Source organism: Nansenia antarctica (assembly GCF_963989245.1).
Source record: "Nansenia antarctica genome assembly, chromosome: 17".
In the NCBI taxonomy this organism is placed as follows: Eukaryota; Metazoa; Chordata; class Actinopteri; order Argentiniformes; family Microstomatidae; genus Nansenia; species Nansenia antarctica.
Window position 1 is genome coordinate 10,660,495 of NC_137687.1, and position 27,855 is coordinate 10,688,349.

The window sequence follows — 27,855 nt, forward strand, 5'->3', positions numbered from 1 at the left end:
TACTGTCGTTGGCTGCTCTTGGTGTACCCTCACAGAGCTCATATTTCTAAGAGACTTGTTGAGTGTCAATGGGATCCTTTCCCAGAAGCACCTGGGCTGGACTCTGTGGCTGAGCACACCTGGTGCCCACTGCCGCTAAGGAGTGTGGGATTGGAAGTGTCAGGACGAGGCAGGTTTTTCTCCCGCCACAGGAACGGGCATGTCTAGTCTGATGACCCAGTCGAGGGCGGTAAACTGACAGTTCACAGCAGAAGGGAGTCATTGGGGGGAAGGTCAAATCTAGTACTGTACGTGGCTGGTTTCATGATGACCTAAACTAGTGAAAATACCACCGCTCATCCGTGTTCAGACTTTGCTGAGGTGCTGGAACTGAAGAGTATCAGTAGAGTGTAGAATAACAGCATCCTCACACTCAAACACTGTGCAAAAAAAAACATAGTTTATTGCGAGCTTTCGGTCATAGACCTTCTTCAGGCATAAAGCAGACGAGTGAATGCAGTGGTCGAAAGGGTTCAAACAACATCACTTGATTTAGCCAACGCACAACACCTGTGTCAAAGATTTCACCTAGTGGCTAGGCAGGCATCAAGGGAATTGTCGTCTGATGACGTGAACTGCACTGGCTGCCTTTAGAACAGGCCTCTCTCATTTAGAATCTCAGTACCTCTGAAGCTCTGAACCAGACAATCACAGTGATGAGGGTTAAACAGACAGACGAAACAGACTCGTTGATTAGTTCAATTAGGCTATATGCACATTGCACACTACATCCCCTCAGCATCAGCTGTGATGTTTCTGTGCCAATGACTGCGAGCTGAATGTACTCTGTCTTAATAATACAATAATAATTGTTTTATTGTCATGCAATCAACTTGTCAGTCAATTGTTGGAATCTGGTATTTTATGCTCTTGGCAAGGGGTCCGCCGTAGACGGCGACCATGGAGCAATTAGGTGGTTCAGTGCCTTGCTCAAGGACACTTCGACTACGCGGCCAGCCGGGGTCCGAACTGCCGACCTTGCGACCGTTAGACGCCGGCTCTACCTCCTGAGCCACAGCCCCCGCCCCTGTCTTAAACGTGTCAAAAGGTAGAGCCCTCCCCTGCGTGCAGCGTTCGATCGGTTGGGTTCCTCCCGCATGAAAAGGCAAAGTTGGTAGTGCTTGTGTAACTAGTACCCAGGAGTATGCTTTCATGTCCTTGAGCTGGGAAGGGTTTGTTTTTGCTTTTCAGGCAAGCCTTTGGGGGTAAAGCAACGGTCCTGTGTTTTCCTTTGCTGTTGTGTGATGTTTACAGAGAAAACCAAATCCCAAAGGCGAGGCAGTGATGATGGCTGAGCGTTCAGAGCTAGTCTGTTCAGTCGATCGTTACACAGACCTGTTGAGCATTTGCTTTGCCATACTGTACTAGCCTAAGTTAAGTCAAGTTCAATCACAGCTAGGCTGCTCATTTCCTGTGTTTTTTTAATGTATGTTTTATATTCTGGCTAAGGTCATAGGTAAAGTGTTTGTGTTTTTCGATGCTAGGTGGTTTCTATTCATTCGAAGGTCAGCTTTGTGTTTTTTTGTTGCCACAGAGGATCGTTTTACCTCGCACCTAAAGCTATAAGGTGACCGTGCTCTATACGTACTTAAAACCGTAGCTCCCTGGAATTGAAAGAGGATATTGTCAGGTTTTTTTTTACTGTGGGAGAGTGACACAGCACAGTGCTTGTATGTGTTCCTTTGAGCACTGACAAGAGACGACATTTTCTCTTGAAAACGGTCTTGATATGAGCAAGACAAACGAGCAAGACAAACGCTACCAAATCTTAACATGACTGGGAAGGGCCAATGAGCCAACATGTGAAATTCATCAGAGCATATTAATTTGGGTGTCAAATGGAAGTTTAGAGTATATATTCTGGGGGAAATTAAGTAAAAAATTACATTTTCACCATGAAATACATTTATTGAGGGGCCAATATTCCGGGAGCAATGTTGGGGTGGGGACAATAATACCATTTAAAAACATTGTTATTGGGAGGGCATACAACCTAATGCCCCCTGTACTCGGAACCTATGAGCACAATTAAGAAGTAAAGGTAGACCTACCAAATACGTATAGTGTTTTTACTGATATACCGATTTAATTTATTGATTAATAAGTGATTCAAACTAGTCACCCTGTTACCAAATCGGTGGCAGAGTGATAGAATCGGTATAGAATGGAATTACTGAAATTGAAGTGGCTACATTCATTTATTGTACAGGTTGTCCAGGACCTAAAAGAGTTCTTCAGCTGTCCCTGTGGAAGAATCCTTTAAGGAACCGTTTCACAGAGGGTTAACTTCTAGAATGTAACCCAAAATAGTTCTTCTACATGGAACTCAAAAGGGTTCCAAAACGTGGCCTGGGGTGGTCCAGTGGTCTAGCACCGCTGTCTACAGTGCACACACATATGCCCATGTCGGCATGGGTTCGAATCCGGCCCATAACCTTGCTGACATGCCCTCTCTCTCTTCTTCTCCTTACTTTCCTGTCTGTCCTGTCACTCTATCTGTCCAATAAAACGAAGAAAAAATATATGAGTGGGTTGCAAAAGGCTCCTTCCACAGGGACTGCCGAGAGACAGCGGGAAGTCATATGGTAGTAGTTAAACACCACTGCAACATCCTCACCAGCCACCGCGTCAACATCCTCATCTCATACTGCCAATAAGTGTAGACTTCGTTGTTGTCGAGCACACCAGGGAAAACAAAGCAGCAAATCACACAGACATGTAGGCCTAGTGCATGGAACTGCTATTGAGAACGATGACATAGCCTAGCCTACATGTTGCACAGGCAGCATGGGATTTGTCTCTTCATCATTAAAAAGTGCACTGACACTATACAGATTATCTGTGTCCTTCCAACACCGGTTTGCAGAGAATAATGTTAAATAGCTTTTCATTTTGCAGTGGTGATCTCTGAGGCAGGTGACACAGGTGACTGTAGGTGACACAGGCCTACGTGTTTTAATAAATATATATATATATATATACAGTATATATATATAAATAAATTGCTGCCCAAACTGTAGGCCAATGTATGTCGTTATAATGAAGAAAAAGACATTGAAAAAGACATTTTGCACCACAAATTGTCCACGGGATATTTCAAAGAGTATTCTTCTGGTGTTCTCTGTGGTTGCTTTTTATGTAGGCGAGGTTACCATACAGCAGTGTCAGGAAGTGGAGAGGAAATGCACACAAATGAAGTGAATAACCTCCCACTGCAGCGCCATAACCCATAATCATGCAACATCGTAACACTAAGCAACATTTGAACCTTACCTATCCATTTCCCTGGTTTGGATAGGCTATAATTGATGAATGAACAGTCACCCCTCAGCAGTTCATTTTTCTAGCTCCTCTCTGTCATTCACTGCAAACTCACACTGAGGGTCACTTTACCAGGTTTTTATGAGCGCTACTGCAGTCAAAAACCGTGTTATCCCTCTGTTTTTAAAGGGTTACGGCTCCACTCCAGGGCTGTGCTTTGTTTAAACCCTCTGAGCAGAAAGGAAGTGTTGAGAGAGTTCACCAGTTGGCTTTGTTGGCTAGGGCCTTTTAGGGGTTTTGTAGTGGCGGTGCCTTTTTAATCCGTCTCTGGTTAACCTGATTACATCCTGAGGCTTTTATGCTTTTTCACGGGGTGTGGGTTTTTTCTCCAGCGAAAAAGAGTACTACAGCCCTTCCTTCAAGTCTGATATTTATGTCAAAAAAGGAAAGATGGAAAAAATCATTCAAGAAAAAGATGAAATGTAGACCTAATCCAAGTTCTATGTTTTTTATTTGTTTATTTACTAAAGCTATCAGGTGCAAAATAACAGCGCCCGCACACTCCTAGTTTATTGCGAGTTTTCAGTCATAGACCTTCTTCAGGCAGAAGCTATCAGGTCAAAGCATAAGACATCGCTTTTCTCTCAGAGCATGCAAAAAGATAGCCTATATTTCAGGGCCGAAATGACTGAGTGGTACTTAGAGGTCACTTGCTGAAAATGATTGCTGTAGACAGCTTCACTTGTAAGAAATGTCATATAAAAAAGAAAACTGTGATATGTCTACATTCAAGAGTATTGTGCCAGATTTGTGTGGTGGCGGTGGCGGTGGTTGTGGTTATGACAAGAGAGATTTGCACTGGAGTTGACCCGGCTTGAGCTGAAGCGTGTCTTATCTATGCATCAAGATAAGGGTGGCTCCCCTCCTCCAGCTCAGGGCCGAGCCCCAGAGGAATTCTACCGACTGCTGGTCACAGTACTGGGAGCTAGCGCTAGGACATATGCACTGCAGACGTTTAGGAAGCTGACAATCAAAGTGCCAAACGTCCTGAAGGTGGTGTTGTCGATGATTGCAGCGTAGACAGACACCGAGATCCGTCTCAGATTGGACACCGAAACGCAGCCGCTCTTTGTTTCGACATGCATTGAATCAGATGATCGAAGACACCGTTCGTTCACTTCCAAATCTTGAGTTTCTAACATGTTTTAAGACATTTCAGACCAGCTTTCAAGTGGTCCTCTATGGCTCAGTTGGTGGAGCATGGCGCTAACAACGCTTAAGTCGTGGTTTTGATTCCCGCTGGGACCATATATACTGAAAATGTACGCACTCACTGCAATGTAAGTCGCTTTGGGTAAAAGCGTCAGCTAAATGGCGTATATTATTATATTATGAGCTCCTGCACGCAGGCTCTGCTACTTCAATACAGCAGCGTTTCTCCAAATTAAGAGTGAAACAGTACAAGCGCTCCGTAGATCTAGCTACACATACGTTCAATGTTTGTGTTTGATAAAGACTGCTAGCGTCAGCTACGGGAGAATGAATGCTATGTTCTCTGGTCCTGTAACCTAAGCAGCTCCCCTCACACTAAGGTCACACTTCAGTCATGGGAGAGAGGAACAGGGAGGGCCTGAATGAGAAAGATGGGGGCGGGGAGGCGGAGGGGGGGGTAAGCAAGCAAGGGAGGGAGGTAAGCGAGGGAGGGAGGGAGGGAGGTAGAGAGAGCAAGAGCAGGGCTCATGACTCTCAGGAGGAGCCTCTTACACAGATTTATTTTGACAATCAGAGAGTCACAAGGTTGGAAGTGCATATTTATTCAGCTGGACATGAATAATTCCCAAGAGTATGTGTTGTTTGGCTGTGCTGTGTGCAGTTTTTTTTAATTATTTTTTTGAAATTCAGAACCCCACTGTGTAAACCAAATTATGATATTTTTTTTTATGAACATTTTATGAAAACAACATTTTTGTGGATAAACAGAGCTTTAATTGGAGCTGGGTGAGTCTTGAGGTCACTTTGGGTCCTGAGAGACACAGAATTCACATCGGTCTTAGTGAGCCAGTGAGTCTGTGGTTCAAAAGAGGTTGACTCATTTGCTAACCTACATTTAGCCCATCTATAAAGATTTTGGTAGAACATTTTAATTCCCCCTGTAAACGTATCAATAAAACAGTCAATCATCATAGTGATCAATCATGCAAGCTTTTTTATTGTAGCCCATCCTTAGCCTATAGTGTATGATACTGTCATAAGCCGTCGTCTTACTGTATAAATCCAGGTCGGACCAGTTATTCCTCAATGCAAATGAGATTTGTGACTGAGCACTTTGTGAGAGAAGCCCCTGTCTCTGCCTGTGTCATCAGCATGTGGAAGATCAGTAATATATTTCACAGTCGCGTTCTTCAACCAAGCCTCAACATCTGGCGTTTTAGCACGCAAAAGAAGCCTGTCCAAGCCAGCCGTGAAACACAGGAACTGTTTGTGTTCTCTCTCTCTCTCTCTCTCTCTCTCAAGAGGGGCTGGGAGCAGAGCAAGAGAAAATATTGAATAAGTCTCTTACCCAGTCCAACCCTGTAATAATGCTACCCCTCAACACCCCATAATGACTCCAATCTGGCCCCGGGGTTGTGGGTACTGGTTGTTGAGTGTGACTCGCCACATCCCCCCCCAAAAGCCAAAAAATAGGGCAACCGCAAGCCAGCACGGTCTTCCTTTAGGAGTTAACATCGCTATTTAATTACCGGGCCTGTTGGGAGAGGCCTTCGGGGTGAGATGGGCAGCTTAGCGTCGCTGCGGAAGCAAAACAACAGTGTGTGAGCGGTGACCTTGCCATATGTATGTGAAGTAGAGGAGAGAGAAATTGCTGACATTTTGAACTCAAAATAGTTTTGTTTGTCTTAGGAGATATCGGACACTGCTTGCGTTTGATCTCCTGTCATAGGACATTCTTTCCTGACGACGCTATAGGTTTGACTTAGATCCAGTTTAATTGAGTTTTTTTTTCTGAGGATCAGTGTTTTTAAAAAAGATATATCTGGGTTCTTATGATGGCGTTGTAGTGAGTCCACGAATCATCAGTTGTGACGTCAAGCCTATTTTCAATGAGGCCTTTCCCATTCTTGTTTTTCCAAGGCTTCAATTTGCATAATACATGGGATTTTACTGTCATATACAGTATGTTATGGTACATGGACATTTTCGGGTTCATCTTTTTTTTTATTGAATTTCACATAAAGACATGTAAACAATAGGACATCAGAACAGCTAGTGTCTGTGGGGATGGTTATTGTCCCAGATGAGAGTAGAAAACTAGTTTTGCAATTCCCTATATGCAGTAGGCTACATCGTCCATAAACAATAACAGTACATGGACATTTTGGCAAATTGCTCCCAATGATGGAAGTTTTCCATTTTCGTCATTTCAGAAAAACAGCGAGTTTATTTGTGGATCTAACCCCCATGAAATGATAGTCTTAATGTCTGACTGTCAATATATCTACCATCATTTATCTACCAAGTTCCAGATCAGGCAGCTAACCTGCCATGGTCTATGATCAAGCATATAGGGTTGCATGAAATGACGTTCATGTGGCACTTGGAAAACAACATCTTGAGTGAGTCACTGCTGCCTTGGATCAGATTAACATACCTTTAACCATCAAAGCGGAAGAGGGTTTGTGGAAAGTATGCATCTTATCATGCCTTCGTTACCTGGCTGAACTATATCTGGGCACTGGCACATTCTGCCCATTTAGCCTCATGAAAGAGCAGCAGGCAGACTATTAAGTTGTTTTCGTTCTCTCTCTTCTTCCTGGCAGAGAGCGTTCCCTACATGGAGGTTTGAAAGTATTATCTCAGTAAGACAAAATAAATAAATAAACGGGATACAGTGTACTTGGAAATTAGCCTAGAACATCTTGAGGTTAGTTTCTGTTGTTCAAATATTTTGATTTGATTTAACACATAATTTCCTTTGCAAAGGTAGCTTAATGACGACTTGTTGAAAGTTGTGGATGACTTTGTAATGTGTTTTCTTGTTGGTGTCGTCATTGTTACATTTCTGTTGACTCATACTTCTTTTTTTTCTTTGTTTATCTTCACAGGATTTTAAGCAACAACAAAATTCAAGAATTAAGAAATGGCTCGTTTTTTGGACTGTCTACATTGGAAAGATTGTGAGTATTTAATATGATTTATCTTTTCAATTCAATTTCTGAAGTTTTGAACATGAGTCTGAAAATGCAGTTTTGTTTGCATTGTTTTTGTTTTTCAGCTTATGTGTTTTGTTGAAATCATGTCTACACATGCTCGTTGGCAGGCACATGGTATTGCAGCTCTGAAAGGCAAATTGGAATGTAGATTTGGATGTAAAAATGACTCCCATTGTTTCAGGCAGAAATAATAGTAGCCTCGAGCTATTACAAGTTGGTGTTAAGCCATCTTCAACGTCATGTTCGCTTGGCTAGAGGATACAGTAGATTTAGAAAAACAAGTCTTCAGTTTTGACGGTGACCTTGTGGAAAGTTACGTCACATCACCTGCGAATCGGCGGAATGCAATGTGCCACTGTCTGTGCCGAAGTAAAGCAAGTGTATGTTGAACTTGCTAAATGCGCGTTGGCTTTACGCCAATGGAACATCCAGGTGACATACACAACCAGGAGGCAAACAGCACTCTCACACACCTATGGATTTAGAATATTAGTCTCTGCTGGAGGAATGGGGGGGGGGGGGGATGGCACTTGAGAGGGTTAATTATAGACATCGCCTCCGGGGTTGACTATTGTCTGACATTGAGATGCTCTTACCACACACAGCAGTATTTCCTGAGTGGAAAAGCTTAATATAATGCATCAGATTAATGCTGGACTCACCCTGTTATTGTTACTTTAGTCAAGTCAAGTCAGGTTTATTTATATAGCACATTTAACGACAAACAGCCGACCAGAGTGCTTAACAGATACAACACTAATAAAAAGAAAACAACAAATAAAAAACCACAAAAACAAGGTGCAATACAGAATACAACAGGTGCAGAAATAAAAGTGCGGAAAAGTGCAGTTGTCGGGAGGCAACTCCAGGTCAAAGGCCAGGGAGAAGAGGTACGTCTTAGCTAAGGGTTTAAAAGCCTTGACGCTCTTTAACCTGTATACAGTTTAATTAGTTTACATACACCGTAGCCAATTACAGGCAGCTTAGATATGATGCCAGCAACCCTCCAGTCACCAGCTCACATCCGGCTCCCACCTGAGGCGGGGATCGCCCAAGCGACCTTCTGATTGCTAGCCGGCCTCTCTAACCTCTAGGCTACCTTATGTGAAGTGCAGCACCAGTCCCTCCTGCAGCAAAGCACCCTGACAACATGATGCTGCCACCCCCGTGCTTCACGGTTGGGTTGGTGACGGCCTGGAGCCTCCCCCTTTTTTCTTCCAAACATAATGATGGTCATTAGGGCCAAACATTTCCATTTTTGTTTCATCAGACCAGGGGACATTTCTCCAAGAAGTAAGATCTTTGTCCCCATGTGCAGTTGCAAACCATAGTCTGGCTTTTTTATGGCAGTTTTGGAGCTGTGGCTTCTTCCTTGCTTTTCTTTAGATTTTCCCAAGATGTCAAGCAAACAGGCACTGAGTTTAAAGGTAGGCCTTAAAATACATCCACAGGTAGGCTACACCTCCAATTGACTCAAATTATGTCAGTTAGCCTATCAGAAGCTTCTGAAGCCATGACATCATTTTCTGGAATTTCCATGCTGCTTAAAGGCACAGTCAACTTAGTGTATGTAAACTTCTGACCCACTGAAATTGTGATATAGTGAATTATAAGTGGAACAATCTGTCTATAAACAATTGTTGAAAAATGTACTTGTTTCATGCACAAAGTAGATCGTCCTAACCGACTTGCCAAAACTATAGTTTGTTAACATGAAATCTGTGGAGTAGTTAAAAAAGGTGCTTTAATTACTTCAAGCTACGTATGTACATTTCCGACTTCAACTGAATGTTGAAAAGCATTTCTTTGGAAAGTTTTCATGACTCTGTATTGAAGAAACGACAACGTCCATCAGTCGGTTTCAGACACCAGTCGTCGATGTGTTTTATTTCAGACGCCTGTAGAGTCTGCAATTGTTTGGGCAGTTGAAGTCACATTGTTAAGTATTATTTTGGGTGATCTCGCCTGTGTGTCGGACTGAGCAGTAGAAGAGAGGAGGTTTCTCTGTGCCGTGTCAATAGACAGTGAAGACGTTTATTGAGGTGCTGCTGTTTCTGCTATGTCAATATTGAATCCGTGTCGGAACGATTGCGTGAGCCCACAGAAAGAGGTTGTTCCTGCCACGGAGCGAGGAGGCGTCTGGCTTTGCGGTCTGGAATCCCATGGCTTGTGTTTCCCTTGAGATACTCTAAGGAAATGCTCTGGACCCCGAGTGTATGGATGTTGGGGTGATTTATCACCTTGGAATGGCTTCATGCAGATAAAATAACCAGACCATTAATGGGCTAGCTTTTTTTTACCCAAGGCTACAATAACACATGACTGCATCCGTTAGGAATTTTAAGGGCATATTTTCCAAGTCATTTTTCCAGGTCTTGTTAAAAGGAGTCAGGAGTCCTTGGGAGGTATATACAAGGCTTTTTTTGGGGGGGGGGCAGAGTTAACCATCTGGTATTGGTTGGGAAGCCATAGCCCAAGTGGAAGATTGAGTGGAACAAACTGTGGCCCTAATGTTGTAGCACAAACCTCAAACAGCCATTTTATACGTTTTGGCATGTACAACTTGTCATGGTACTGGCTGTGTCCTAAACATAGTTTTCAAGTGTGTTTTTTATTTTTTTATTTTTTTATTTGGGGCATGTGAAAGCTTTTTTGGCCCAATTTTGGACCCCATTTCTCTACAATTGGTTTATTAAACAATAACATGTGTAGGCTACACATTCATCTTGGACCCCATTCCTCTAACAATTGGTTTACTAAACAATGACGTGTGTACACGTTCCTTTTTTTAAACAAAACAAATCATTTTTCTGTTGTTTAAAATTATTGTGAAAGAAAAAATAATAGTTTTTGAAACATTGTGGCTTTTAAACGCTGTTTTAAACCCCTGTTGGTAAACAACATATGCAAAATATGTTAGCAGTTTGATTTAAGGGCATACTATCCTGTTTACAGCTGTGTTTTTGACCTGTACCGTCCCCTGATGCATTACCTCATCTTGACTCACATATTTTACAAGACATTCATTCTCAAAATTATGCTTTTGTGGAGCCCATCTTAAAGTGGATCAGATGTTAGAATATTCAGAGTGGAACCCCCCCTATAAGATAAACTAGAGCCTTTCTCTGACTCCTCAAGTGTAAACAGCTTTGATCTTCCCGCGCAGAGGAAGCCTTTAAGGCACTGCTCAGCCTCGTCTACTCACGGCCAGCCGCCTCTCAGTGTGTGGAAGTGTGTTACCCACTGGCACATCTACCTCAGAAAACAGCTCACATCGGCCCTCCCCTCCCCCCACACTCCCCGTCTCCCAAAGAAGCGCATTTGCTTTTGTCATTCTAATGAAGCCAAGCCAGGGCCAGAGGTGTCGACAGAGTGATTCACTCACACACAATGCCAGCCCGGCTCCACACTGAATCCTTCCCTCTTCTTCACCGACTCCCTCCCCTCCCCTCCCTTCTTTCTCTACTCAAACTACAGTCAACAAAAGCCAAAATCTCCTATCTTGTGGTCTGTCTGCATGCAGTGAGGCCCTGTGTTCTTGCCTCTCCCTCCCTCCATCCTTCCCCTTCCCTCACTCCTTCCCTCCAACCGCAGCCGAACAATAAGAAGGACTCCTCTCTGCCCGGGCCTGTCTGTCTGTGTGCAGTGGTGCGCTCTGGGAATACAGCTGGTTCTGAGTGGCAGGCAGGGGGAGAAATCGATTAGCCTTCCACAGTGCTCGCCGTGAAATCGCAGGGTAACTGTGGAGACTGCTGTGTTTTGTTAGAGCCAAAGGTTTCCTTCGCATTGAAAATGAGGCCCACAGAATCCCCATTATCACCCGGCTCTTCATATAAATGTGAACCCAAGCTAGACCCAGTCAGATAGCAATTTATCTCCCAAAACCTAGCGTCGGTTCAATGTGGAGGTAATGCGTATTATCATGGATGGGAGCAGGGAGAATTGCTTGTTATGCGAAGGTTTCGAGAGGCGTTTGATTGAGTGCAAAAAAACAACTATTTGTTGGTACACTGATACACTGTGGTTTATCGAGACTACATAACATGTAACTTTCGGTCTCGTTTGACCAGTTAGGCCTATGTGAGATTAAATGAAACTTCAATTCTGCGGGAAAAAGCTTAGGCTCTTGAAATCTGCTAACAGGGCTTGATCTAACACCCAAGCGTTCCAGAGTGAAGCCTTGATTGAGTGAGGGCATCAGTGTTTCTCGATTGCAACATGATTTTTTCCACCTGGGAAAGCAGCCACTAGCCAGAGTTGGAGCGATATGCCTGTTGTTGTATATCTGCCAGAGAAGCAACTTGGCTTTAGAATTTAGCTTCATTAGTCTCTGTGGCAGATGAACATTTTAGGAATAACCTGCTCTATGAATGACAAGCCTATGATTGTTTGTTAGAATCATCCGTATTATATTTCCTCTTGATGGTTCCTTGAATAGCCCCTTTGGCTATGTTTGCACACATTTTCAGAACAGTAAAGTAGCAACACCGCTAGTTTTTTTTTTTTAGAGGCAGAGCTCACAGAGAATTCTGGAACCACCTAAAGCACTTGGAGGTAAATTAATTCAGACTTCATTATCCAGTCATTTCCATTTCGGCATGGAAAGCGGGGGCTGGCGTGTTCCTGCAAAGGGAGTGTGAAAGTGCCAGGTCGTTTGTGGTCGACGGTTTTGGAACCCTGAGGGGGAGTTGGGATAGTTTTTCTCAGGGTCTCGCACTACAGCGATTTCCCCCCTCAAGTTATGAAGAGAAATATGCCATTGCTGTATTTCTGTATTGTTTATATCCAAAACCAGGAATGCTACCACCCCTCAATCTCTAACTGACGATGGTGATGACACTGTGTGTGTGTGTGTGTGTGTGTGTGTGTGTGTGTGTGTGTGTGTGTGTGGACAGTGGTGTACTGCAAGATCGCACTCTGCCCGTCAGTCAAAAGAAGATGTAGGTCAACCTTTCCTTTCTCCAGCTCTACAATTTTCAGCCAAGCCAGTAACCTCCCTGCCTCGCATTTCAAAAACCAAAGCTCTTGATTTTCTCTCTCTTTTTTCTTCTTTTTTTTTTCTTACCGATTTTTCCTCTCAGCACCTCTACAGGAAAGCCGATTCTGCCAGAGCACATCAAACGCCATGGCTAGTGGATAGTTTTTCTTTGTCTCTCCAGTCTCCTATGATCCGTACGTAGCCCTGCCCACCCATCCCCTCTCCCCCCAGATGACAGCTCCACATCAAACGGGGCCAGTCAGAGTTACCCAGAGGGCTTTGTGTGCGGGGCTCAGGTGGCGGCCTTACGAGCCCTTTTGAACACAGGCAGTAATGAGTGACTCGGCAGTGCCGGCGCAGGTGAACGCTGCAGGTATCTGTGGGCCGAGGCCTTTGAACCCCCCCGGGAGGGGAGCGTGGCGGGGGGGCTTTGTGTGTGGGGGTCCCCAGGGGCCCCGCCACGGCCCGGGCTGTCAGCATCGGGGGGGGTTGTGGAGTCATGATTGATTGGGGGGGTCTCGTGCCCCAGCTACAGGTGTCTTATATGAGTGAGAGTCCCATGGGATGAAAGGGGAGGGTTGTCGATGTGTTTTTTTTTACTGTGTGGAACGAATGACCGTGGCGCTAGGGGTCAACGGGGTTGGCAGTGGTGTGATCTCATCCGACAGGATAGTCACATTATGAGTGTGTTTCGCTGTAATCTGACCCTCATGTATGTCATTCACAGGGATATGCGGAACAACATCATCAGTCGCATCGAACCGGGGGCGTTTCTCGGACTGCTGTCTCTCAAAAGACTGTAAGTAATAATAGTACCGCTATTAAATGGACTTAAATAGACTGACTTATGTAGCGCCTTCTTCCAAAGCGCTTTACAATGGCCTCTCATTCATCCATTCACACGCACATTCACACACCAATGGCGGCAGTGTGGTTTGAACAATGCGAACAGCCTCTATCTATCTCTCTATCTATCTCTCTATCTCTCTATCTATCTATCTATCTATCTATCTATCTATCTATCTATCTATCTATCTATCTATCTATCTATCTATGTATCTATCTATCTATCTATCTTATCTGTATACCTCCTATATTGGTGCAACGTTTGTGTTGGTCAGCGCAGACACATCTTGAGGTGACACCAAATGACCAAAACGGTCTTTGCATGCGTGCGCACCACTGTTTAGCTTCTATGTGTGAAGAGTGATACGTGTCGTGTAGGTCACGTGACACAGTAGACCTGGCGACAGTTACATTTAAATACTCCCAAAGAAGGTTTTTGTGACATCGTTTCTTTGGGAACATTATTTTCAGTAATTGACACTATATTACTAATTATATAACGGATAGATCCGGTGTCTATTGGTCAGTTTGCGTTCCAGCCGTGCCGATATCCATGATATACGCGCGGCTAAATGGAATGTTGACACACCTTTTCATATTACTCCGCGTTTGTATATATGACCGTTTGTATATATGACCGTTATCGAAGTTACATTCTTACCGTTGCTTAGAAACCGATAAACAACTGTTGTTTAGCGGATGAATACACTTACAATAAAACATAGTTCTATTAAAACACACTCATTAAAAGTTTGTCTTGTTTTTCTTTTGTGAAATATGGATAGATAAATGTGGTAACCGTTGTAAAAAAGCGTTATGGAACTCGAAGCCGTGGTATATATCGTGGATATCGGCACAGCTAGGGGTTGTAACTTAGATATACCACGGCTTCTCGTTCCATAACGTTTCATTCTGGATGTTGTGACGGGTGAAGGCTATGGACAGCCATGTTAGTCTGGTCTATAGGTGTCTATAAGGGCCTGCTGCTGTGAAGTGGCGTTCTGTTCCTACAGTTCAAAAGCCCTCCTGGGCTCCCGCCAGGGACCACTCCAGACATGAGGCCCTCTCCACTTTCATACACGCAAGGAGTGTGTGTGTGTGTGTGTGTGTGTGTGTGTGTGTGTGTGTGTGTGTGTGTGTGTGCGTGTGCGTGTGCGTGTGCGTCTGTCTGTCTGTCTGTGTGGGGGTGTGTGTGTGTCTGTGTGGGGGTGTGTGTGTCTCTCTGTCTGTCTGTGTGGGGGTGTGTGTGTCTCTGTGTGTGTGTGTGTGTCTGTGTCTCTCTGTGTGCGTCTCTCTGTGTGTGTCTCTCTGTGTGTCTCTCTGTGTGTGTCTCTGTGTCTGTGTGTGTGTGTGTCTGCGTCTCTGTGTGTGTGTGTGTGTGTGTGTTTGTGCATTGGAATCATCTAATACTGCCCAGCGCCTGCCAACATAAACTTGGATTTGGCCGCTGGTCCGCAGCCGTGAATGAGACAGGAAGGTTGTCATCCCCTTGGCTTAGACGCAGCTTCATTTTCCCTTGTCATGTCACAGCCATTTCATAACCAACAGTTATGGACTATACACTATCCTATAGATACCGTATGTCACCCAGAAGTCCATTTTATCTGTAGGTCTATTCTTTGGTCAAGGTTAAATTAAATTTTAGTCGATATCTCGTGAGCTTAGAATTATAAGGTTCTATCTCCGTTTAGGGCAGTTCAGAGATATTGAGCGTCAAAGTTTTTACATTCCATTATGTTTTGTGAGATGGAACCTTTGTATTTTATTAATTACTAACTCAAAAATGTCTACATTTTAAAAAATAACACCACACAGGCATTAATAAACACCTAATGGATCAGATTATGTAAAAAACTCAATTCTTACAAAAATGGAGATAGAACCATGTAATTCTAACGTCACAATGTTGATATTGGGGGGTTTTCTGTGTGAAATGAGAAAGCACATCTCACAAAATAGTTTTGGATGCACCAAAATGAAAATTCTTGGCCGAAGCCGAAACCGAACTTAAGGAAACACTTGGCCGAATACCGGCAGTTTTTCTTAAATTCTTTTGTACCATTGCATAAATTAAATAAATGTAGCTTTTTATTCATGCTTGTATGCTTATTCATGTAAAATGATAAATAATGTCTTTGAAATGTTGTATACTTCATGTTACGTAATACCTCCTCGTTTCATGAAAGATGTAAAAATCGTGACAGCGGCTGGTGAAAGGGGGAACAAGTCACCAATCAACGGAAATACATGTCAACATTGTTGAAAATCAATCAAAATCAATGTCAGGATGTGCAACATGTTTGCTGTAATTATACGACTTGGCAGTCAGCAGGCAGTCATCACTCAACGCTCGTCTCTATCACAGAACAGCACGGGTTGCTTCCACTGTTTGATCGCGTCATCAAACAAAACGTCTCGTATCCGGTAAACATTCAGTCTTTTCACACCGAACGGCCGAATAACGAATGTGCTTTTTTTTGCTATTGTCGGCCGAATACATTCGGTGGCCGAGCATTCGGCGCATCCCTAGATACAAGTTGTTTTATCTGCTTCCTGTGTCTCCAGTCACTCTTGAAGCAACAACATGTGTTGCTTTATTCAGCCATTCCAGCGTATTCCTCCCGCAGAAGTGGGAGAGCAGCTGGGTATGAACAGAAGCAACAGCAGTGACTGTTGGCATGAATAACACCCTCTAGTCAGCTTCTGGAAAAGTGTGATGGAGTTAATTGGCACGGAGAACATGAAAATACATGCTCTCTCTCTCTCCCTCTCTCCTAACACAGTCAGTAGCACAGACTCCTAACAAAGACCTTCAGTGTTCTCTCTCTCTCTCTCTCTCTCTCTCTCTCTCTCTCTCTCTCTCTCTCTCTCTGCTCCAGACAATCTTTAATTCCTCCCATCTGTCCTACCAACTCTTCAAAGCACCTAATTTGATTTCTACTCGTTTTGAGACATGCCACTCGCACCGAGACTGATTATTTTTTTACCTATCTTTGTCGAGCAAAGAGAGAGAGAGAGAAAGAGATGTCAAAAAGAGAGGGAAGTAAGACATAGCCTAGAATATTCTAGGAGGAAGAAGGGGTTCGATCTACAGTACACTCTACATGACTTATACACTATTTGAGATGTCAACATTTGGGTTAAATCGTGAGTCTAAATGTCGAAGTACCCTCTCCATAGCGTTGGCCTCGTAGCATAAAAGTCATGCTTCACTTGTGGTCAGCCGAACCATCTTTGTATGTTGTGTCAAAAATGCCTAGATGTCAAAGAGATGACTTGGGCAGATAGTGATTTTGGAATGTAACAAGCATTCTGATGGCATAGAGGCAATAATGCTCTGTGAATCAGCAGTGTTAGGAGAGTAGAGTTAGGCAGATCTCAATTTGGCCAAAATATGACTTTTATTAGGTAATTATGCCCATGAGGCTAACGATGTTCGTTACGGAGTACATAGTAAGTCTGTTTCAAACCAGCGAGTCAGTCGTGTGCATAGACTCCTAACATAGGCTGGCATCTAGAACCATGTCAACATCTCATCATGAGACAAACATCTGATTTGGGTTCAGTCAGTCAGTCAGACGGAGCCTGGTAGTCCCAGACAGCCGTCTGGGTGGGGTGGGATGGGGTGGGGTGATGGGAAGGACTGTAGGTACCCTGGGGGAGAGCTCTAAAGGAGCCTAGTTCTAACCCCCTCCCTCCCTCCCTCCCCACCCATCCACCACCACCACCACCACTCTAGCCTCGACATTCCACAGACAGCTGAATAGTAGTTGGCCCAGCCTTGTTACACACACAGCTATTTTTACATCTGCTCATATCACAACAACTGAGCTCATTCTGTCTTCTGTATCTGTAGGGCTCTGCTGTAACTTTGAATGCTTTCTTATGGTCAATTTACTGGATTTAAATATCTAAATATCTATCTATAAAACACTAACTACAGTTGTCCACGTCTTATCCAAAGCACCGAAAACATACCAAACCGTGACTTCAAAACCGCGGTACATACCGAACCGAATATATTGTGTACCGTTACATCCCTAGTGAATACTAGTCCTGTAGGCCTCTATAGTATAGAAAACATAATGACAAGAAAGGGGATAGATTAGAGACTTTTATTGTTTTTTTTCTTCTGGCTTAAAACCTCAGTCTTCAAGTTTCCTGGAAAAAAATACCGTCGCTATTGTTACCATTGATGATGGTGATCAAATAAAATGTTCTTTGTATAGCGTTAATATATCTCACAGAATATGACCCAATGCGCTTCACAAAGAGCCAAGAAGATAAAGCTAAAACTAAGATGGACGTTTAAAAAGGCGAGATTGAATAAGTAGGTTTTGAGATCTCGTTTAAATGTTTCCAGAGTTTTGGACTCTCAGGCCCAGTGATGTAATGGTGACGTTTGCTAGGGACACCTCTCTCTCTCTCTCTCTCTCTCTCTCTCTCTCTACATGTGGGCTCTTTTGACATCACACAGAATTCTTAACTGCGAGAGCTGAATCATCTAAACCGATACTGCTGGATGAACGTTTATCTCTTTAGCTAAGGAAGTACACCCCCCCCCCCCCCACTAGGTTATCCCTCCTCTGACACGGAATGCCAGCACGACTTGGCAAGCTAGCTAAAGTTTCTTTTTTGGGGGGGGGCAAGTGGAATTAATAACCTCTCACTAAATTCCCCCAGCTGCCACTTAGGCACCCACAACAATAATTAAACAAACACTTGGATGTTTACTTTTGTTCCAGTTATTATTATTTTCTAGCCATTTTTTCCTCAATATGTGTTTGCTAGCTCTGTGATTACCCCTGGCGGCTCCAAGCTCTGGGTGATGGTTGTAGCTACAAGCTATCAGACCTTCCCTGGAATATTGTTGAGACTCACGAGGTATTTTAGTTAATAACATTACTATATGAACAGTTACATGTCGTTAGCCTCATAGCATAATTGCCTAAGTCATGCTTCACTTGTGGTCAGCCGAGCCATCTTTGTATGTAGTGTCAAAAATGCCGATGTCAAAGAGATGACTTGGGCAGATAGTGATTTTGGAATGTAACAAGCATTCTGATAGGCTGATGGCATAGGCAATAATAATGGCACAGTGAATCAGCAGTGTTAGGAGAGTAGAGTTAGGCAGATTTCTCAATTTGGCCCAAATATGACGTAGGCAATTATGCGATTTAAACTTTCAATTTCATACCCCTCGAGACACATTTGAGTCATTTATCTGACGTGTTTATTTAAAGTGACTGTTAGTACTCAGACTGTCAGAACGCTGCCTCAATAAGACTGGTTAGGTCTATTTTGATCCGAGCCTAAAGTCAAATTGTTTTATGTCGTCTTAATTCTCACACAAAAGTCTCTTCACAACAGTCCTCTTAATCATGGATTTCATGACGTTCGCCGTAGACATCATGTCAAGTCCTTGGTGAGAGAAAAAACACACACTTTGACGTGTTTGACATTAATCACAGACAGATTAATCTCCTCGTGTGTTCCTCGAGCTTTCATGTGGAAAACCCCTCCGAGGCGAAAACAGACATCATCCGAAATCACCTTGAAAAGTTGTAAATATTCTTTTTTCTGTCCCTGCCCCAGCCTGTCTCTTTCAAGTACTGAGCTGTAGTTATTAACCTTGTTTACCTCCGTTTGTTGATCTGGGGGGTATTCCATCGACGTCGCTAAAGGAAAATCCAGGCCTATTCTGAGAAGTTATAAAAAAATACGTCTGGATTTTCCTTTAGCGACATTGATGGAATACCCCCCTGAGCTTTACACATTCCCTGCAACTCCCTGAGTCAGTACATGATGTGGTTTGAGCCAAGTCCCACGGTCGTGTCCAATTGATTATACAATGTTATGCAATGCTACATGATGTTGATGAAAACTATGAATCTTCATTTTGATTGTTCTCTATAGAGACTTATCCAACAATCGCATTGGCTGCCTCAACGTGGATATCTTCAAGGGCCTCACAAGTCTGGTCAGACTGTAAGTAATCGTTCTTCTTTTTATTGCTTTGTTGAAGGGTAAAAAGTAAAACGCTCACATCGTATTACTGCTCCCACGGACGCAAGGGTACACAAGTCTACTCTCATAAAGATCACAGACTGAGACGTTGGTATCGATTAAGCGCGGTTACTTTGCGAGATTGCAGCGTTGCATTCCTTTCTCAAATTGTTTGGCTCATTTCCCTCCGAATATAGTTCAGTTATGTAAGTCCTTGATAAGGACATCGGTTTCATAGTAAAACACTTGGCCCGAGCACCTGAGAGTAATTGGCCTGCCTACCTCAGAGCCCCAGGAAGTGGAGGCAGGTGCAGGGAGGTTAACATATTACCCTTGGTCTCCCCCTTAGGGTCTAGTGCAGCAGCTGCACCCGTTAGCGTACGTCCTCTACCCCCATCATAAATTTGAGGATTGAGATATTCTTAATCATCTTAATGGGGTTCGGAATGACAGCTCGTGTCTGGGTTGTGTGATTGTGTGATGTGTGATACTGTATCTGACGATGTATCATCTGATTTATGGATCCTCTATAGATTGATTGATTAACCCTTGTGTTCTTTTTCAGAAACTTGTCAGGAAATATGTTTTCGTCGTTGGCTCAAGGGACCTTTGACAGTTTGGTGTCTTTGAAAACATTGTAAGTACGGTTTACACTTTATTCCAACTAACTATGTACCAGTTAGCATGTTTCTGACATCCACCTTATTGCGGCTGTAGAATTAATCTCACAGTGGAATCTGTACTTGCTGTGGCAAGTTTTCAGTATTTTGAAACAGTTATTCAATCAAAATAGTGAAAATACCACCGCTCGTCCGTCATCAGACTTTGCTGAAGTGCTGGAACTGAAGAGTATCAATAGAGTGTAAAATAACAGCGTCCGCACACTCAAACACTGCAAAAAAAACGTAGTTTATTTCGAGCTTTCGGTCATAGACCTTCGTAACAGTTATTCAAGTAATGGTCAGGCGATCCCATTCAGCAGACTTCCCCCTGACTTCTCTCTGCGTTGCCGTGGTTTCTCAGGGAGTTCCAGACGCCGTACCTGCTGTGTGACTGCAACCTGCTGTGGCTGCTGCGCTGGATCAAGGACCGGAACGTGGTGGTGAAGGACACCAAGTGCTCCTACCCCAGCTCCCTGCAGGACCAGCTCATCACCTCCACCAAGCCTGAGCTGCTCACCTGTGGTAAGAACACACACACGCATGCACACACACACACACACACATACACACACGCATGCACGCACGCACACACACACACACACACACACACACACACACACACACACACACACACACACACTGTTTTTGGTACACAGAAAGTGTCAAACACTTACGTACACATGCACACATACACACACACACACATCTGAGCTCCTCACTTGTGGTAAGAACACACACGCCCACACACACACACACACACACACACACACACACACTGTTTTTGGTACACAGAAACTGTCAAACACTTAACGTACGCACGCACGCACACACACATCTGAACTCCTCACTTGTGGTAAAGAACATACACACACACACACACACACACATACTGTTTTTGGTACACAGAAACCGTCAAACACTTAACGTACGCACGCCACACACACATCTGAACTCCTCACTTGTGGTAAAGAACACACACACACACACACATACTGTTTTTGGTACACAGAAACCATCAAACACTTAACGTACGCACGCCACACACACATCTAAGCTCCTCACTTGAGTGTTAAGAATGTACGTCACGTGCACAACACACACACACACATGTTAGCAGCCTTTGGCACTCTGCCCCCACCCCCCCCCCCGTTCACATTCCTAGACTAAGGCAGATTATGTACATAGACAACTTTTTAATTTCAACCCCCAGTCATACATTGACTGAGGCCTTGTGTTGCAGCGGTCGCCGTGTTTTGGGAAAGGCGGTTGTGTTGTGCAAAGGTTTCACGAGATAAGGGCAGGGCATTGCAGTGTTGGTTTGTACTCGCCTCAAACTCTTATCAGTTTGGCACGTGTCTCGGGGAGGGCTTTACGACATATACGGCACAGCCTCTACAAGTGTTACCACATGACCAGAGTGACTAATAGGATCTAGCCTTCCAGTGATTTTTTATTTCTTTTTTTTGAGAAGGGCAGTCCCACTCATATTTTTCATTTTATTGGACAGATACAGTGAAGACAGACAGGAAAGTGAGGAGAAGAAGGGAGAGAGGGCATGTCAGCAGGGCATGGGCCGGATCTGAACCCATGCCGACATGGGCATGTGTGCACTGTAGACCATGGTGCTAGACCACTGGACCACCCCAGGACACATCCTTCCAGTTAATGGATCTATCGCTAAGCCACGCCCCAAAATAGAAATTGTCCAATCATATCACCGCAAAAGTCACGACAGGCAGAAAACTCGGACAAACAACTCGCTAATATCTGATGGTGAAAAGCTTTTAGACAAAATATTCTTGTCATCTTTAAAAAAAACATTTCTATTACTTGCTGTGGTAAATCAGAAATCAGAAATTTGCCAACTCCCGCCATTGTAAGTCATTGAATGTCATTCAGTCACGGTCGGTCAGTCAGTCACTGTCGGTGAAGCGTTGTTTGTTTGTCTTGAGTTTTCAAAGGGGGTGTGGCTTAGCGATAGGTCCATTGGATTTTGTTCCGTTGCCAGCACCTAGCTTACATTTTCTGCGGGGTGCGCTCTCTTCTTTTCTATTCAATTGACCTCCGACCTGACCATTGACCTCTGGACCTGTTCCTCTCCTCTCCTCTCTCTCTCCCTCCCTCTCCTCTCTCTCTCTCCCTCCCTCTCCTCTCTCTCTCCTTCTCCCCTCCTCTCTCTCCCTCTCCTCTCTCTCCCTCTCCTCTCCTCTCTCTCTCCCTCTCCTCTCCTCTCTCCCTCTCTCACCTCTCTCTCTCCCTCTCCTCTCCCTCACCTCTCTCTCTCCCTCACCTCTCTCTCTCCCTCACCTCTCTCTCTCCCTCACCTCTCTCTCTCCCTCTCCTCCCTCTCTCCCTCTCCTCTCCTCTCCTCTCCTCTCCTCTCTCTCCCTCTCCTCTCCCTCTCCTCTCCTCTCTCTCTCTCTCTCTCTCTCTCTCTCTCTCTCTCTCTCTCTCTCTCTCTCTCTCCCTCTCCTCTCTCTCTCTCTCTCCCTCTCCTCTCCTCTCTCTCCTCCCTCTCGTTCTTTCCCTCCAGACGCGCCCCTGGAGTTGCCCTCCTTCCAGCTGACCCCGTCCCAGCGTCAGATCGTGTTCCAGGGGGACAGCCTGCCCTTCCAGTGCCAGGCCTCCTTCGTGGCGGAGGACATGCAGGTGCTGTGGTACCAGGACGGCCGCATGGTGGAGCCCGACGCCGCCCAGGGCATCTTCATAGAGAAGAGCATGGTGCAGAACTGCTCGCTCATCGCCAGGTTAGAAAAACATGTTTCTATTCCCCCCCCCCTCTTAACAGACTATTGTTCTGCTGTTAACTAAACCCCTCAAAAACAGTTCGGAAACGCTTTTTTTGTTGATTATTCCTCCCCTTTAATAATACCAATTGGTATTTTATTTTATATCATTGGAAGGCCTGATTAGTCACCTTTACAACGAGGTACAACTTGTAAGGATCATGCATTCGTGGAATGAGCAACACAGTTAAACGTGTGGGTAGCGGCCCAAAAATATTTGGAATAATCAACAAAAAAAGCGTTTCCGAACTTTTTTTGAGGGGTTTAGAAGGCTACTGGTTGGAGCCTACCCAGGGACACTCAGCCTTTCATAGACTCTCCCCAGCATCAAATCCTCTCTGGTTTGGCAGGATGGATGGCCTACATTATGTATGTTCATGTTTATTTTAATTGTAAAGAGACCATGCATATTAATGAACATGTAAAATCTAGATTTAGCCAGAGGGCTAATTTTCATCCCTAGTTTCTGGCTAGTTATAAAAAGGCTTCCTTAAAAAGATCAAATAACATCACACAGTAACTGTACATGAAATTAATAAGCCATCAAATACAATACGGGTCATTAAAAAGATAAATGGATGAGCCCATACAATAACAACACAGTACAAGCAAGCAGTAACACACAGAGACACACTACAGACATATAGACAACACAGTAACACACAGAAACACAGTACAGACATATAGACAACACAGTAACACACAGAAACACAGTACAGACATATAGACAACACAGTAACACACAGAGACACAGTACAGACATATAGACAACACAGTAACACACAGAGACACAGTACAGACATATAGACAACACAGTAACACACAGAGACACAGTACAGACATATAGACAACACAGTAACACACAGAGACACAGTACAGACATATAGACAACGCAGTAACACACAGAAACACAGTACAGACATATAGACAACACAGTAACACACAGAGACACAGTACAGACACATAGACAACACAGTAACACACAGAGACACAGTACAGACACATAGACGACACAGTAACACACAGAAACACAGTACAGACATATAGACAACACAGTAACACACAGAAACACAGTACAGACATATAGCGTCCAGCATAGACAACAACGAACAAGCTGACATGACACAGAAACACGTAACATTTCAGTGCTGACAGGTTTGTGTGTTTATATGACCGAATCCATTATGTGCTCAAGACAGTTGTATTTTCACGAAGCAGCGTTTTTTTAATAACTTTTTTCTATAACCGTTCTCCTATCCCGGTCGTGCAGCGCGTTGACGATCTCCAACATCCAGCCCGGTTCTACGGGGAACTGGGAGTGCCGCGTGCGGACGAGCAGAGGGAACAACACCCGTCACGTCCATATCGTAGTTCTAGAGAGTTCCGCCAAGTACTGCCCACCGGACAGGGTGTCTAACAACAAGGGAGAGTTCAGGTGAGTGGGCCACACATGGAAGAATCCATACCAGCACCTTTATGTGGATGAATGCGGAAGTGCCGAGTTTGAGAACTGTCTGTGTGGGGAAAACCTCAGCACTGTGGCGCCCACTAGTGGCTGTTTTGAGAATAGGTCAGATAGAGAAATACAGTGTCCTGCCTCGGTTATGGCAGTGGTTGTCAAACCTCTCCTCGGGGACCCCCAGCCGCTCCACATATCTGATCTGTTCCACCACCACCACCACCAGCACACCTGATTCAACTGATCAAGTTGCTTTGTACTTGATTAGTTGAATCAGGTGTGCTGGTGGTGGAACAGATCAAATATGTGGAGCGGCCGGGGGTCCCCGAGGAGAGATTTGAGAACCACTGGGTTATGGGATATCAAAGCATTTTTTCTTGTTTTGTTGGCTCTATGTTAAGGATGGATTTGGATTTTAAATCAAACAATTAACTATGAGGTGAAAAGTATAGATTCTCACGCTTTTATTTGAAGTTGTTTTGCATTGAACATTGCATTGCGATATTTCGGCTTGACTAGCGAGTGTGTCATTGATTTTCAACAATGTCGAAATCGATTTACTTTATTTGTCAGAATAAAAGTTAGAACATTTGGATCGTTCGCCGACTTGTTCCCCCTTTCATCCAGTTGCCGTCACAAATGTTCAGCGTCAACATGAGCAGACAATGGCTCGACAACTCTTCCTCCACTGACTCTCCTCCTCCTCTCATCATCCCTCTCTCTCTATCTCCCTCTCTCCCTTCAGGTGGCCTCGCACCCTGGCCGGCATCACGGCCTACCTGCCGTGTAACAGGCTGGCCTCGGGCGCGGGCATCTACTCTGGCTCCTCGGGGGACGAGCGGCGGGCGTGGCGGCACTGCGACCGCGGGGGCCTCTGGGCCGACGAGGACTACTCCCGCTGCCAGTACCAGAAGGACGTCACCCGCGTCCTCTACATCATCAACCAGGTAACCACGGCTACCAGTCTCGCTGCTGATCATCCCTCTACGGAGGCGTCGTAATGCCTAGTTCCAATTTAGCGCCTTTAAACTACTTTTTTAGAACGGCTGCTTACTCCTACTTTTTCAAATGACCCACATCTGATACCTGTGCTTACGCTGGTAACACTTGAAACGACCTGCATGCGTACATCGAAAGTGAAAGTACCTAAACAGACAGCCGGGACTTGTGATGGACTCAAACGAGACAGAAATTATAGTCCCTTTTATATACACGTATTATAATATGAAGCCATTGCAAAATATCCCTCGACATCATCAACGAAGTAATGACCCCGACCACCTAACGGCACCACAGACCGTGGATGCTTTTAAACGAGGCCTTAAAACCTACCTTTTTATTTTTAATAGAGCCTTTTGTTGAAAATCTCACCTCATGGCCAGTATTGTTTTTTGTTTTTTGTTTTCTTTGTTTACCTATTTTTGGACCGTATGCTGTTTTTTATTCGTAGCACTTTCTTGTTTTTTAATCTGTAGCACTTTGAGATTTGCAAATGTAAAGTGCATTAGAAATAAGTAACATGTATTATTATTATTATAATAATTATTATTATTATTATTATGACGTCCCAGTATTGCTGCTGAATATCTCTCTATGTCTCTCTCTTTATCTCTGTCTCTGTATCTGTCCTCTGTTTGATTGCGTCTTGTCTCTCATTTCTTGTCTCTCTCTCTCTCTCTACTCATGAGTTCAATTTCTTTCTGTTCATTTCAACCTTTGTCCATCTTTTTTACTCAGTTTACATCTTCCTCTCTTTGGTCGTAGATGCCTCTGAACCTGACCAACGCAGTGACCACTGCCCGCCAGCTGCTGGTCTACACTGTGGACGCTGCCAACTTCTCAGACAAGATGGACGTCATCTTTGTAGCGGAGATGATTGAGAAGTTTGGCAAGTTTGCAGAGAAGTACAAGGAGGTGGGTCCTAACAGACATTATACAACGTATAGATCCGGCCCATTGTGTCTCTTGGTCAGTTTGCGTTCCAGCCGTGCCGATATCCATGATATACGCACGGCTAAATGGAATGTTGACACATCTTTTCATATTACTCCGCGTTTGTATATATGACCGTTATCGAAGTTACATTCTTACCGTTGCTTAGCAACCAATAAACAACTGTTCAGCGGATGAATACACTTACAATAAAACATAGTTCCATTAAAATACATGAATTAAAAGTTTGTCTTGTTTTTCTTTGGTGAAATATTGATAGATAAATGTGGTAACCGTTGTATAAAAGCATTATGGAACTCGAAGCTTCGTGTCGTGCCTAACCACCCCGCTAGCTGTGTCAATATCCACGATATACCACGGCTTCTCATTACCTAACACTTAATTATATAATCAACATATTCAGTACATTCACACGAGCGTGGCCAGCGCCTTGCATGGTAGCTTGCCGCCATTGGTGTGTGAATGTGTGTGTGTAAATGGTTGAATGAGAGGCTGTTGTAAAGCGCTTTGGAATAAGGCGCTATATAAGTGCAGTCCATTCCATTCCAAGTGGAGTCAAGGAATGGCAACCGAGTGTTATTTCAGTGTGATAGACAAAGCAAACCATGTCCATGTTTAAATCTGTTTCCAAAAAAATGTTTAAAAATTCCACAGCAAGGATCAACAATGTCGGCTAGACGTTCAAGCTAGAGCGTGTGAATGTACGCAGCCTCGTGTTAGTGTGTTTTTTATATCCTGACTGTTTGTGTCTCTGTGTTTCAGTTAGGGGACGTGATGGTGGACATCTCCAGTAACCTGATGCTGGCTGATGAGAGGGTGTTGTGGATGGCCCAGCGGGAGGCCAGGGCCTGCTCTCGCATCGTGGAGTGTCTCCAAAGGATCGCCGTACACCGCCTCGCCAGCGCCCAAGCCTACTCCACCGTGAGTCCAAACGACACACCAGATCACTTCAATAGGTCAAATATATCGTTAGCCTCGTTGCATAATTGCCTAAGTCGTGCTTCACTTGTTGGTCAGCCGAGCCATCTTTGTATGTGGTGTCATAAATGCCTCTGTCAAAGAGATGACTTGGGCAGATAGTGATTTTTGGAATGTAACAAGCATTCTGATAGGCTGATGGCAGAGCCAATAACGCACAGTGAATCAGCAGTGTTAGGAGAGTAGAGTTAGGCAGATATCTCAATTTGGCCAAAATATGACGTAGCCAATTATGCTATGAGGCTAACGCTATCAGTTAATGTAAAACACAAATCTGATATTAGACGATCACCACTTGTAGGTTGGACTCAAAACTGTGTTCATTTGACCGAACACAGATTATATGATCGATTGAAAGTGTTCAACTGTTTTTTGGGGGGTTTGGTTTGTTCTAGAACGCCCACAACATCGCCCTGGAGGCCCACGCCGTCAAGGCCGGCAGCTTCAACGGCATGACGTGCACGCTGTTCCAGCGGCCCACCCCGGAGCGCATGGGCCTGCGTGACCTGGGCCCCCGCATCGACCTGGACGTCAACCACGACCTGCAGCTCAGCTTCAAGTGCAACGTCACCAGCACCCTGTCCAGCCTCGCCCTCAAAGTCAGTACCTCTAGAGACCAAAGAGGTCTCAAACCTCTCCTCGGGGAGAGTGGCGCCCACTAGTGGCTGTTTTGAGA

General features: G+C 44.3%; 1 protein-coding gene across 1 annotated transcript in view; it reads left to right on the forward strand.

The window, feature by feature from the left end:
• Positions 1 to 27,855, forward strand: part of adgra3 (adhesion G protein-coupled receptor A3) — a 41,796-nt gene that overhangs the window by 4,270 nt on the left and 9,671 nt on the right. The window contains exons 2-12 of the mRNA XM_080547632.1: positions 7,404 to 7,475; positions 13,217 to 13,288; positions 19,252 to 19,323; positions 19,907 to 19,978; positions 20,365 to 20,525; positions 22,537 to 22,750; positions 24,060 to 24,224; positions 24,994 to 25,195; positions 26,013 to 26,162; positions 26,964 to 27,122; positions 27,575 to 27,778. Coding sequence (XP_080403758.1) covers positions 7,404 to 7,475; positions 13,217 to 13,288; positions 19,252 to 19,323; positions 19,907 to 19,978; positions 20,365 to 20,525; positions 22,537 to 22,750; positions 24,060 to 24,224; positions 24,994 to 25,195; positions 26,013 to 26,162; positions 26,964 to 27,122; positions 27,575 to 27,778 — 1,543 coding nt within the window. The remainder of the gene's footprint in view (positions 1 to 7,403; positions 7,476 to 13,216; positions 13,289 to 19,251; positions 19,324 to 19,906; positions 19,979 to 20,364; positions 20,526 to 22,536; positions 22,751 to 24,059; positions 24,225 to 24,993; positions 25,196 to 26,012; positions 26,163 to 26,963; positions 27,123 to 27,574; positions 27,779 to 27,855) is intronic.